Source organism: Hyaena hyaena, unplaced genomic scaffold (genome assembly GCF_003009895.1).
Source record: "Hyaena hyaena isolate Hyena2069 unplaced genomic scaffold, ASM300989v1 scaffold_806, whole genome shotgun sequence".
Lineage (NCBI taxonomy): Eukaryota > Metazoa > Chordata > Mammalia > Carnivora > Hyaenidae > Hyaena > Hyaena hyaena.
In genome coordinates, this window is record NW_024081440.1 from 474,701 (window position 1) to 487,882 (window position 13,182).

A 13,182-nucleotide genomic window follows, 5' to 3' on the forward strand; every position below is an offset into this window, starting at 1 on the left:
AATGGATCAAGATGTGGTTTATCTATACCATGGAATACTACATGGCACTGAGAAACAATGAAATCTGGCCATGTGTAGCAACATGGATGGACCTTGAGGGTGTTATGTTGAGCGAAATAAGTCAGGCAGAGAAGGACAAATATCATATGTTTGCACGTATAGGAGGATTAGGAGGAACTTGACGGAGGAACAAGGGGGAGAAGAAGGGGGGAAATGGTGGGGGAAAGGGAGAGAGGCAAACCATGAGAGACTCTTGAATGCTGACAAAAACTGAGGACTGATGTGGGGGGGAGGGAGGATGGGCATAGAGGAGGACACTTATGGGGATGAGCACTGAGTGTTATGTGGAAACTAATTTGACAATAAACTATTTGTAAAAAAAAAAAAAAAAAACTTCATATAAATGAGAGAGTATGGTGTATATTTTTCTGTTATTTTTTTTCCCACACTCAGCATTGTAACTGTGAGATTCATCCACTGTTTTCACTGCTGCATAGTGGGAACTATAACAATTTAACCATTCTCTTGTTGATAAATAACAGGCTATTTCTTCTGCCCCCTCCCCCCATTATAAACAGTATCGCTAGGAATATTCTTGTATATGTCTTTTGGTACACATGGGCAAAAGTAACTTTAGTGAGCACCCCAGGAGGGTAGGGTACATGTTCTCTGCTAAGTCACAGGATACATGCCCATCTTCAACTTCATTAGATAATGCCAAGCTGATTTCCAAAGTTATTGTGCCAGTTTATACTCTTTTCAAAGATTTATTCACTGTTCAGCTTTCTTCCTTCAGGAATGCCTTTTCATGTCTCTTGCCCATTTTTTTTTCTATTGAGTTGTTTTTTCTTTATTCTTAGAATTTCTTGATATATTCTGGACCTAGATGTCTTTATCAAATATGTTACAAATACCTGTTTCTGTTTTGTGTCTTCTCTTTTCCCTCTCTTTAAGGTATATTTTAATGAATAGAAATTCTCATTCACAATGCATCTGTAGTTGCAGTTTAGTGTGTATGTGTGTGTCACAGAATTCATTTTTCCCATATGAATACAAATTGTCCCTACCTCATTTTTCAAGGGGGCCATTTTTCACCAGCTGACCTGCGGGTCACTGTGATGTGCCCCATCTGCAGACATATGTGGATGTATCTTGCCTCTCTTTGGTGTTTTCATTAGTCCATTTGTCTATCTCTGTTAAAACCATATTGTCTTAAATACAGCAGCTTTCTGATACAGCTCCAGCATATAAGGCAAATCCCCCTGCCAGGCTCTCCTTCAGAACTGTTATAGTTTTGACCCCATGCCCCACCCCCCTGCAACTCCATGAACACTTCAGAATCAGGCTGTCAGGTTTAATGAAAAACTAATTTTGTTATTTTTAAATGACATTGATTCTTCCTATTCATGAGAACGGTAGACAGCTCTATTTATTGAGGTTTTTAAAGTACCTCTCAGTAAGGTTTTATAATTTTCTCTATTAAGGGCTTGCACACAATTATTAGATTTACTCTTGAGCATTTTATATTTATGTTGCTATTAAAATAATATTTTTAATAAATATAAACTTTTGTATTTATTCCTGAATAAATTAATGTTCCCAACAAGTGAAAATATAACCTAAAACTCACACTTTAATCTGATAATTAAATTATATTAATAGACTTTCTAAGTTCAAACCAATCTTGAATTCCTGGTCAGACAGTATTTTCTATACATTGTTAGATTTGACTTGCTAATAGTTTTTCAATGTTTATTTATTTTTGAGAGAGAGAGAGCACACGGGTAGGAGCAGAGAGGGAGAGAGAATTCCAAGCAGGTTCTACACTGTCAGCACAGAGCCCAACAAAGGGCTTGCTCTCATGAACCTTGAGATCATGACCTGAACCGAAATCAAGAGTTGGGGTGCTTAACCGACCCCAGGTGCTACCCAGGTGCTGTTGGGCTTTTCAACATTTTTGCCCCCTGATGATTTCTCTTATTTTTACCAACTGAGCAGTGCTTAAATTTTTTGTTTTAACTTAGGAACACTGTTTGGTGTTTCTTCTGGCATGATTTTAAAGGCTATCTTAATTTCCATATTGCTAAGAAATGAAACTTGAAATTTTTTTAAATACTTGGATATAAAGACAGGGGAGACATGGCAGATAAAGCTATAGCAATAGGGGGTCAAGAAAGGGTTACTTTTTTCTCCCTTAATTTAGAAGAACTTAAAATTTTGGCTACAGGAAAGAAATAAGAAAAGAAGGCAGAGGCTAAAGATGGAGATGATGGGAAAAAAGAGGGCGACTGGGTAGAGGAAAGTTTCAAGGGAGAAAAGAAGGAGGTCAGAGGATACAGATGAAAAATTGGCTTGGAATAAATGAGGTTGTGGTAGGCTGACAATGGCCCCCAAGATGTCCCCATTCTAATCCCTGGAACCTGTGAATATGTTACCTTATGTGTGAAGGGAACTTGCAGGTGTGATTAAGGATCTTGAGAAGGAAAGAGTATCCTGGGTTGTCTACGTGGGCCCTAAATGTAACCACAGGTGTCCTTAGAAGAGACAGGTTCGACTCCAGGAGAAGAGAAGGCAATACGATGACAGATGCAGAGATAGGAGTGATGTGCTTTGAAGACGGAGGAGGAACCACAGCCAAGAAATGCAGCAGCTTCTTGAAGCTGAAATAGGCATAGAAACTGATTCTCCTCTCAGAGCTTTCAGAAGGAAACAGCCCTGCTGACAGCTTAACTTTAGCTCAGTGCAAATGATTTCAGACTTCTGACCTCCAGAACTGTAAGAGAATACATGTATTGTTTTAAGCCATTCAGTCAGTGGTAATTTGTTATAGCAGCAACAGGAAAAAAATATAGAAGGAACACCTTTGCTATGAGCTTAGAAATGGGACTTTCTCTAACAAATTCAGCTGCGGAGTCAAATTTGGGTGTAGTAATGTTCAAATTTTAACCAATTTGTACGTATTGAAAATTCTTATCAAACTATAAATGAATTTAAATTGAAAAAATGAATTTAAAAGAAAAATACCTTGTTTTAACGCAATGTGTCTGGGGGAATCATAGACATGCATGTAAAACTAAGTGATGCATATAATCCAACAAGCCAGCCACCCTAAGCTGTAGTAATTTGAACTAAGACTTTCTCTAGTATTATATGTGAAGGTGTGAAATATCTTGCACCAAAATACATGTGTTGCACCAATACAGAATAGGGAACTAAGAGGAATTAGGCAATTGGCTCAATGCTACACAGCTAGTAAGTGGCAGAGTTCTTAGCTCCATAAATGTTTGCTGATAAATACACAGTGCCTTTCAGACTCACCCAGCAAACATTTGAGCGATAATGTGAGGAAGACGAACAAAGCCACAAAAGGTGCCAGACAGGTCTCTGATCAGGTACAATCACCTGGGTTGTCATAAGCAGCCAGGTTTCCTGGTCTGGATCCCCAAATTTCAGCCCCCTACTTTTTTCTCACAATTTCCCCCTTTGCTGGTGCTTGAGTTCACCTTTCCAGGGCAGTGATGTATCCAGGTGTCTGGCTAGCATCTGACTCTGGGACATCACCAACTCTGCTTCTGTTATCTGTTTGGCTGCCAAAGCCTCGCTATACTCATTAATGCCGCCTCACTCTCTGGGTCGGCTATTCTTTGTGCTGGGGCTGTATGGGACTCTACTGCCATGAACCCAAGAATTTGTGAACAAAACAACAACAGCATAGAATCTTCCAGAAAATAAAATATAATTGGGCAATTTAATAAGAAAAAAGTTTAGAGCTACTAAAATATTAATGAAATAAAACAGGTGCTACTTACGCAGGTGGACTATCACCACAATACTTTCCAATTCTCTTAGCATCGTTGACTTCCCCACCATTAAACACAGCCACAAAATCATATCGGCAGTAGTTATCACGCTCAACATCAAACTTCTCAAATTTTAATTCTATAAGCTTTAGAGAAAGCACATTAGAAATGTCAAGATAGCTTTGAGAAATAATCTCACACAGAAATCTTCCTCTTCCCAGATCTGTAAGATATGATTTTTTTTAAATTTGTTTAATGTTTTATTTATTTCTGAGAGAGAGACAGCATGAGCAGAGGAGGTTCAGAGAGAGAAGGAGATACAGAATCTGAAACAGGCTCTAGGCTCTGAGCTAGCTGTCGGCACAGAGCCGGACGCAGGGCTCAAACCCACAAACCATGAGATCATGACCTGAGCCAAAGTCGGACGTTTAACCTACTGAGCCACCCAAGCGCCCCACCTGATTTTCCTTTGTAAAGAAAATATTCCTTCTGTTTGAACTGTTTCTTTATGGTTCTCATACTTCTTCTGCAGTTAACAAAACCGTGGTATTATTTTGCCTTAATTTTTAATCATTACAAAAGAACATCTCAACCCTAGTTAAGATCTTAAATTTAGATCTGTTCACCTACAACTACAAAAGTATGGGAACACCACATAACCCTAGCAGCCTACAATAAAGACCATAACTGGATACGTGTTGAAGTGGAAAGCAGAGCCTATGCCAACTTCAGTCTTCTTTGAGATGTTCCCCGACGTTAATGTATGTACTGGGGTGTGGTGTATGTGTATGCGTTTGGGTGGGTGAGGTGGTGGATGGAGTTGTTTCTCTTCCAAGGGAAGGAGAACAACATTTCTATCACATGTAAAGTCATCAAATTCTTTAAGACTAGAGATTTAGGAAGTAGGGATTGACTGTGATATCTTCTTGATGTATGAAAAGTGTGCCTACTGAGTTGGCACTACTTGTTGATGTAGTTGATTTTTGAAGAGGTTGCATAAAAGCACTTGCATACCAAGTCGGGGTTAAACTTCTTAAGTATTTCTTTTTTTTTTTTAATTTTGTAAATGTTTTATTTATTTTTGAGAAAGAGATAGAGACAGTATGAGCAGGGGAAGGTCAGAGAGAGAAGGAGACACAGAATCTGAAGACAAGCTCCAGACTCTGAGCTAGCTGTCAGCACAGAGCCCAACAAAGGGTTCAAACCCACGAACCGTGAGACCATGACTTGAACTGAAGTCAGACGCTTAACGGATTGAGCCACCCAGGTGCCCCTAGACTTCTTAAGTATTTAATTTTTTTGCACTAGTACCAATAATAGTGTTCAAAGTTATTCAAGTCAATAGGAAGTTTTGATTTAATAGGCAATCATTCTCCTCACAAGCAGATTTTTCCAGAGCACCTCCAACATGTGAATCAAAGGAAATCTCACTGGGTTCATAAACACCGACAGCACGCAGACAGCTGATCTCCACTTTTGCTGGGCAGCAGGTGAGCAGGTAACCCTCCCTGCTGCTTAAGGGAAGATAATGGGCATTAATTCCTGTTAGGACAGGCTCTAATTATTACAAGCTAAAGAAGATTTATACACAGTAACGTAGATAAAGATGATAACAGCAACAGCATCATGGAGGGACTAAAGGTAAATTTTGACTCTGAACACAAATGCCACATATCTCCGTACTTACTCACATTTAAAAAGTCAGCACCAGTTATGGGTGAATAATAGCTTATTTGTATTTAGCACTGTTTTAAATTATAAATATTTCCTCTTTGGGTCCAATAACTTCTCACCAGTTGGTTATAAAATGCTTTCCAGATTATTAAAAAATTGGCTGAACTTTTCTCTACTTACTCATATAACAGCTTTTAGAAAGAAGAGTAAAATATAAGTAAATAAATAGGAAAATAAAGAGGAAAACTATGATAAAAAACGAAGTTGTTTATTGGAATAAAATGCCCATAGACTGGCACAGAAATTACTCAGGACTTAATTTTCCCATTATACTCATCTTCTTTGACAGTGTTTCCAGTGATTTCAGACATTACAACAATGATTAAACAATCAATTGGCTAAAATAAAAAATCACATTAATAAAATGAAACCCAAATTTAAATTTAAATAATTAAAGAGATGAATAGAAAAAAGATGCAGAATTGTAATCTGCAAGCATAATTAAATTATTTAAACTAATATATTTACAAATGTCACAGAAAGAAAAACGACCAATACAATCTCAAAGATTACATACTGGCTTAAATATTGTGAAATACGACTTTTAAATGTTACTTTAAACTATAAAAAGTTCAATAAATTTATATAATCTTTCATCATTAAATGGCCTGATATTCTTTTTTTTTTTTTCAATATTTGTTTTTGAGAGAGACAGAGACAGAGTGCCAGCTGGGGAGGGACAGAGAGAGAGGGAGACACAGAATCTGAAGCAGGGTCCAGGCTCTGAGCTGTCAGCACAGGGCCCATTGTGGGACTTGAACTCACAAACCACAAGATCATGACCTGAGCTGAAGTTGGCCACTTAACTGACAGTCACCCAGGCACCCCAGATTTTTATTCTTAAAAATAAAACTGGGTTTGGGGATTATGATCAGAGTATGTGTGTGTGTGGCATGTGTGTATGAGTTCAAATCACCAACCTGCATGATATGTTTGCCTGAATAATTTAACATTAAAAAATGAATATATGGCAAGTGGTATTTGTGTGAGTGATACAAAAGATCAATTTATTTATTTATTTATGTTTTATTATTTGAGAGAGAGGGGGAGAGAGAGAATGAGTAGGGGAGGGGCAGAAAGCGAGGGAGACACAGAACCTGAAGCAAGCTCCAGGCTCTGAGCTGTCAGTACAGAGCCTGATGCTGGGGTCAAACCTGCAAACCATGAGATCATGACCTGAGCCAAAGTCAGACCTTTAACTGACTGAGCCACCTAAGTGCTCCTCAAAAGATCAGTTTAGAAAAGTTTTTTAAACAGTATCATAATGCTCACCATTCTAGTGTGTGATTAAAGTCTGTAGTGTTTGTAACAATAATAATTTTTCAAAACTTATTTTCCAATGTCCACAAAGTAGACTTGGACTAACTTTGCTATGTTTTCTCCTGTATTTAATACCTAAACGTGATTTCCAGAAAAGATAAAATTTCACATAATCATAAACTAATAAGCACAGGAAAACTAAGACCTTCTCTGTTGATTTAGAGCAATGAATAAAGTTATTTGTGGGGAACCTGAACAAATTTTACGTTAAACGACACCCAAAAAAATCCAGAGCAGATTAGCTTTCAGACTCTATGTTCTTTGAGGGGAAAATGTGGTATGCTTGCATTGGCTTTGTCCCGGTGAAGCTGTCAGGTACATTTGCTATGTGAACAAATGGCTACCTGAAACGTGTATGTACTTGGGGATTCTAACCCTCTCATACTAAGTCACTACTGTTTATAACATTTTCCACAGGGTTAAAAGGGTTAAACAATCTCATGGGGATTTGCTTACTATTTATATTGAAATTTGAAAATTGTATTTTTATAATTTATATAATTAAATACATGACTTTGCAAAAGCAATTTTAACCTGGGTCTTTTATACAGAGATGCCTGTGTCCGGCAAGGCATTCCTCATCCTGCATGCCAAGCTCTTGAGAGATGGGCCCCTCACACCATCAAGGCAATTCATACATGCATGCTTTCTTCAGATTTTCAGGAAAGCTTACCTGATTCTTTGGGGCTACAATATGCCACACACAAGTGACTCCTGCAGGGTAATCACGGTCAGGCCAATTGGGGGTTTTCAAAGAGCCAGAAGGTCTTTCGAGGCGTCCTCCACAATACTGATCCCCTAAAGTTATTAAGTATGAAAAAAAAATCCAAGTTTATATACTGATAGAGGTCAGGGCAATGCAACCATAAGGAGACTGGGAATTTAGAATATTGGTGATAGTACAGTAAATAAAGGCAATGACAGAAGCTCTTAAATTTTTTCTTAAGAAATGATTACATAGTCTCCACATATACCTCTTTGCCCCCCCCCCCACACGCTGAATGATCTCTTTGACTTGACATATCACATCAGTACAAGAGAGCATAGGAGTAGAGTCAGGGCTATAGGTTCTTTTCTTTCTTTCATTTTTTGGACAAGTAACAGACAAAAACCTTTGTCCAAGAACTCATTCAGAAATCATACAAGCTCAACAAATTACATAGATTTTAAGAACCCTCAAGGCAGAGGTATTTATTAATACCTTTTATCCATTTATTAGGATGAAAACCGATGTCCATGGACAAATTTTAATTAGCTGGTATATAAGACTCTCACTATCAGAAAACTTTATATGCTATATACATCTTTAATATTTTTAAGAATAACTGTTTGTAAAAACAGTATGTGTTTATAAATTCTCAGCAATACAGAAAAGCATCAAAAAAATAAAAAATTACCCCAAATCCAACCACCTAACACTAACCACAATCAATATTTGAGAAACATCATTTCAGACATCTTTATGCATAGGGACTAGTAAGTTAAGAGAAATAATTTTAGAAAGATATTTTGTCACCAAGTTCTAAATTTAATTTTACTTGAATTTAACAGAAAAGCTGAATTCAAACTAAGGGAACTAATATACTTTCAATTAAATATTTCTTTGACATGGAAGATAGTATTTTTCAAAAAAAATTTATGTTTCATTTATTTTTGAGAAAAAGAGAGACAGAGCACAAACAGGGAAAGGGCAGAGAGAGAGGGAGACACAGAACCTGACATAGGCTCCAGGCTCTTAGCTCTCAGCACAGAGACAGACATGGGGCTGGAACCCATGAACTGCGAGATCATGACCTGATCATTACCTGAGCCGAAGTCGGACACTTAACCAACTGAGCCACCCAAGTGCCCCAAAGATAATCATTCTTAAAAGGCATCTCTAAGAAAATGTGTTATAAAAATTGAGGTGGGATAATTCATAAAACTCTTTATTCATGGGAGATTTTAAGCATAAACAAAGTAAATAGAATAATGAGCTTCGATGCATCCATCACCCGATTTCAACAATTATTATCATTCTACTATTCTTTTTATGAATACCAATATCCAATCCCTACCACCTATTATTATTGACAGATTTCAGGAAGATAAATTCATATACTCTGAAATGCATAAATTAGCTGTACTAATTTGAAAAACTGATCCACCCATGGAAGCCAAACTACAAGGATGACATAGAATACATTCTGTACCAAATTCCTATATCCCTCCCCAATCAGTCTGCCGACTCTCCACACCACTTGTCTGAAAACTTTCACCATAGTTTTATTCTGGACCTTCATACAAATGGAATCATGTATTGTGTACTCTTCTGTGTCTGGCTTCCCTTATTAGCATAGTGCCTGAGATTCATTCGTGTTGCTGTGTGTGTTGGCAGTTTGTTCCTTTAGTCGGCTGAATAGCATTCCAGCATATGGAAACACCTCAATTTATTTACCTCTACTCCGCTGATATTCATCATGTAGGTGTTTCCAGTTTGGGCTACTGTGAATGGAGCTGCTGGAAACATTTCTATACAAATCTCTTTGTGGACATTCATTTTCATTTTGCTCGTACAATACCCAGGAGAGCAATTCCTAGTCCAAGAGTAGACGTAGATATTTAACTTCAGAAGAAACTACTAAAATTTTCCCCTGGAGGTAGTAGCATTTAAAAAAAATATATTTTTTTTCTGAGAGAGACAGAATGTGAGAGGGGGAGAGGCAACCAGAGGGAAACACAGAATCTGAGTCAAGCTCCAAGCTCTGGGCTGTCAACATAGAGCCTGATACAGGGCTTGAACTCAGGAACCACGAGATCATGTCCTGAGCCAAAGTTGGACACTTAACCCACTGAGCCATCCAGGTGCCCAGAGAGGTTGTAACATTTATAACTCTCCAGCTATGAGCACTTTGGTAATATCGCATCTCTGTTACCACTTGATGATGTCAGTTGTTTTACTTTTATTATCATTTTTAATGTTTATTTTTGAGAGAGAGAGACAAGAGTGTGAGTAGGGAAGGGGCAGAGAGAGAGAGAGAGAGACAGAAACAGAGACAGAGAATCTGAAGCAGCCTCCAGGTTTTGAGCTGTCAGCACAGAGCCAGATGTAAGGCTCGAACTCATGAATTATGAGATTATGCCCTGAGATGAAGTCAGATGCTTAACTGACTGAGGCACCCAGGTGCTCCGATGATATCAGTTGTTTGAGACAATCTAGTGGGTTTGTAATGGTATCTCAATGTGGTTTTAATTTGCATTACCTTGTTAACTAGGGATACTGAGTAGTTTTTCATGTACTTATTAATTATTCCTATATCTTCCTTTGGGAAGTGCTTATTCAAGTGTTTATTTTCATATTTATTGGGATCTTTATTAGTTTCAATTAGTTTTAATGGAATTTGCATGGCACATTTTTTTCCCATCTTTTTACATTCATCCTATTTTGTCTGTGTATGTCAACTGCTTTCTTACGGACAACATATAGATAGGCCTTGCTTTCTAAACCATTCTAATTATCTCTGTTTTCTAACTGAAGTATTTAAGCCTTGGTAATCAATGTATATAACAATATGCTTGGATTTAGTGTGATATTTGCTACTCTGCTCTATTGGTCTCACCTTTCTCTTGTTCCGTTTGATCTTCCTTTCCTGCCTTTTTTAGGTTAGCTGAAAAATTATAGTATTCCCTTTTAATCTTTTGGCTTTTAGCTCGAAGTACTACCTTTTTCATGAGTACTCTAGGGATTATAATATAAATCTTTAATTTATCACAATCTGATTAGATTTAATACTGTATTTCTTCACGTATATGTGTGTGTGTGTATGCATACAATAATAAAGTTCCATTTATCTCTCCTTTACCTTTATTTTATTGTTGGCATATATATCATACGTTAATCTATTCCACAATACAGTGTTAAAGGTATTTTTTCATTCTGTTTTGAATACATGTAAAAAAATTAAGAGAACAAAAAATAGTGTCTATTTTATATTTACCTTTTCCAGTGGACTCCAATCCTTTCATTACCTTAGTGTTACCCATGGGGCCATTTCCCTTCAACTTGAGGAACTTCCTTCAATATTTCTGGTGATGCAAACGTTTACCTAAATATTTATCTTTCTTTTTTTTTTAAATTGCACTTTCATTTTTTTAAGACTGTCTATACGACTGTCTATAGTGTATAGACAACATTCTAGGTTGATAGTTTCACTCGAGCACTTTAAAAATGCCTTTCTAATAAGGGAAGGGAAGCAAAACTAATATAAAAACAGGGAGGGGAACAAAAACATAATAGACTCTTAAATATGGAGAACAAACAGAGGGTGCCTGGAGACATTGTGGGAGGGGGGATGGGCTAAATGGGTCAGGGGCATTAAGGAATCTACTCTTAAAATCACTGTTGCCCTATATACTAACTACCTTGGATGTAAATTTAATTAATTAATTAAAAATGCTGCTCTACTGCCTTCTGGCCTCCATTGTTCCTCATTAAGAGAAAGCCACCATTTATATCATTGTCCCCTTGTATGTAATCTGATTTTCATCTCTCTGATTTTGAACATTTATTTAATGTTTATTTTTGAGAGAGAGTGAGAGAAGAATGCAAGCAGGGGAGAGGCAGAGGGAGACAGAAACAAAGAATCTGAAGCAGGCTCCAGGCTCCAAGCTGTCAGCAAAGAGCCTAACGTGGGGGCTCGAACTCATGAACCGTAACATCAAGTCAGATACTTAACCGACTGAGCCACCCAGGTGCTCTGAAAATTTCTCTTTTTACTTAGATTTCTCTAATTTTAATGTCCCTCATTTAATGTATGGCTTTTTATTTGTCCTGTTTGAAATTTGTTGATCTTTTTGGCCCTATAAATTAATGTTCTTCACTAAATCTGGGTAGCTTCAAGCCATTATTTCTTCAGACATTTTTCCTGTACTATTATCACTCTCTTCTGGGACACAAATTACACATTAGACCACTTGATATTGCCTCACTGGTCTCTGAGGCTCTTTTTCTTTCATCATTTTTCTCCCAGTTCTTCAGATTAGATCATTTCTATTCAAATCCACTGACTCTTCTGCCATCTCCAATCTGCTTGTAAGCCCGTCAGGTAAATTTTTAAATTTCAGACTCTGTATCTTTCAGTCCTAGAATTACTTTTATTCTTTTTTATAGTTTATAAAGTTCTGTTTCTCTTCTGAAATTCTCAATCTGTTTACTTATTATACATATATTTCCCTTTAAATCCTTAGACATTTATAACAGCTACTTTAAAGTGCTTGTCTGCTAACTACTGCAACATCGGAGTTATCTTGGGATCAGCTTTTACTGACTGCTTTTTTTCTGGACTATAGACACACTTTTCTGGCTTTATCACATAACTGGATATTATGAATGATATATTACAAAGATTCTAGATTCTGTTGTCTTCCTATGAAAAATGACTTTTGTTATAACAGGTATTTCACTTGCCTAGACTCAAGCTCAAAGTCGTTCTTCCTAGCAGTAGGCAGCAGCTATAATCTCTGTTCATTTTAATGTTTCAGCTGATGCTTTTGTGCCAGGCCAACTGGACTCTCCTCAGCATACGTAGAGTTGGCTGTAAACCAAGATTTAGGTGGATTTGTCTGTATACTTTGTGCCTCAATTCTTCTGTAGCTCCCAACCAGGATTTCCTTCCAAATGTTTTGTATGCTCTGTTAGCCCCAGATTCTATCCTCTGACCTTTCAGACCAGTAATGTTGCACAACAGCTCAAAGCAAGAGCAGATTAGGGAATGATGTCAAGCTAAAGGTTCCAAATTTAACATATCTTGCACATTGCAGTTGTGTTTTATACACACACACACACACACATACACACATGTGTATATATATGTTTGTTTATTTTTGAGAGAGAGAGAGCACAAGCAAGGAAGGGGCAGAGAGAGGAACAGAGGATCTGAAATGAGCTCCGTACCAACAGCAGAGAGCCCAATGCAGGGCTTGAACTCATGAACCGTAAGTTTATGACCTGAGCCAATGTCAGACGCTTAACTGACTGAGCCACCCAAGTGCCCCACTACTGTTATTTTTAAGGGTAGAGGTTCTAAATAAATATAAAAGAATTGATATCATACAATGCACACTTTCAGATCACAATGCTATGAAACTTGAAATCAACCACAGGAAGAAGTCTGGAAAACCTCCAAAAACATGGAGGTTAAAAAGAACACCCTACTAAAGAACAAATGGGCCAATCAGGCAATTACAGAAGAAATTTAAAAATAAATGGAAACAAATGAAAAAAAAAAAACAACAACAATCCAAACTCTGTGGGATGTGGCAAAGGCAGTCCTAAGAGGAAAGTACAGTG

The 13,182-nt window shown here is 37.3% G+C and overlaps 1 protein-coding gene across 2 annotated transcripts in view; it reads right to left on the bottom strand.

Annotated features, from left to right (window-relative positions):
* PCOLCE2 (procollagen C-endopeptidase enhancer 2) overlaps positions 1–13,182 on the bottom strand; it is an 82,401-nt gene that overhangs the window by 13,942 nt on the left and 55,277 nt on the right. For both annotated transcript variants that reach the window (XM_039219304.1, XM_039219303.1), the window contains exons 4-5: positions 7,528–7,652; positions 3,810–3,946 (exon numbers count right to left, since the gene is read on the bottom strand). In XM_039219304.1, the coding sequence (XP_039075235.1) occupies positions 3,810–3,946; positions 7,528–7,652 (262 nt within the window). The remainder of the gene's footprint in view (positions 1–3,809; positions 3,947–7,527; positions 7,653–13,182) is intronic.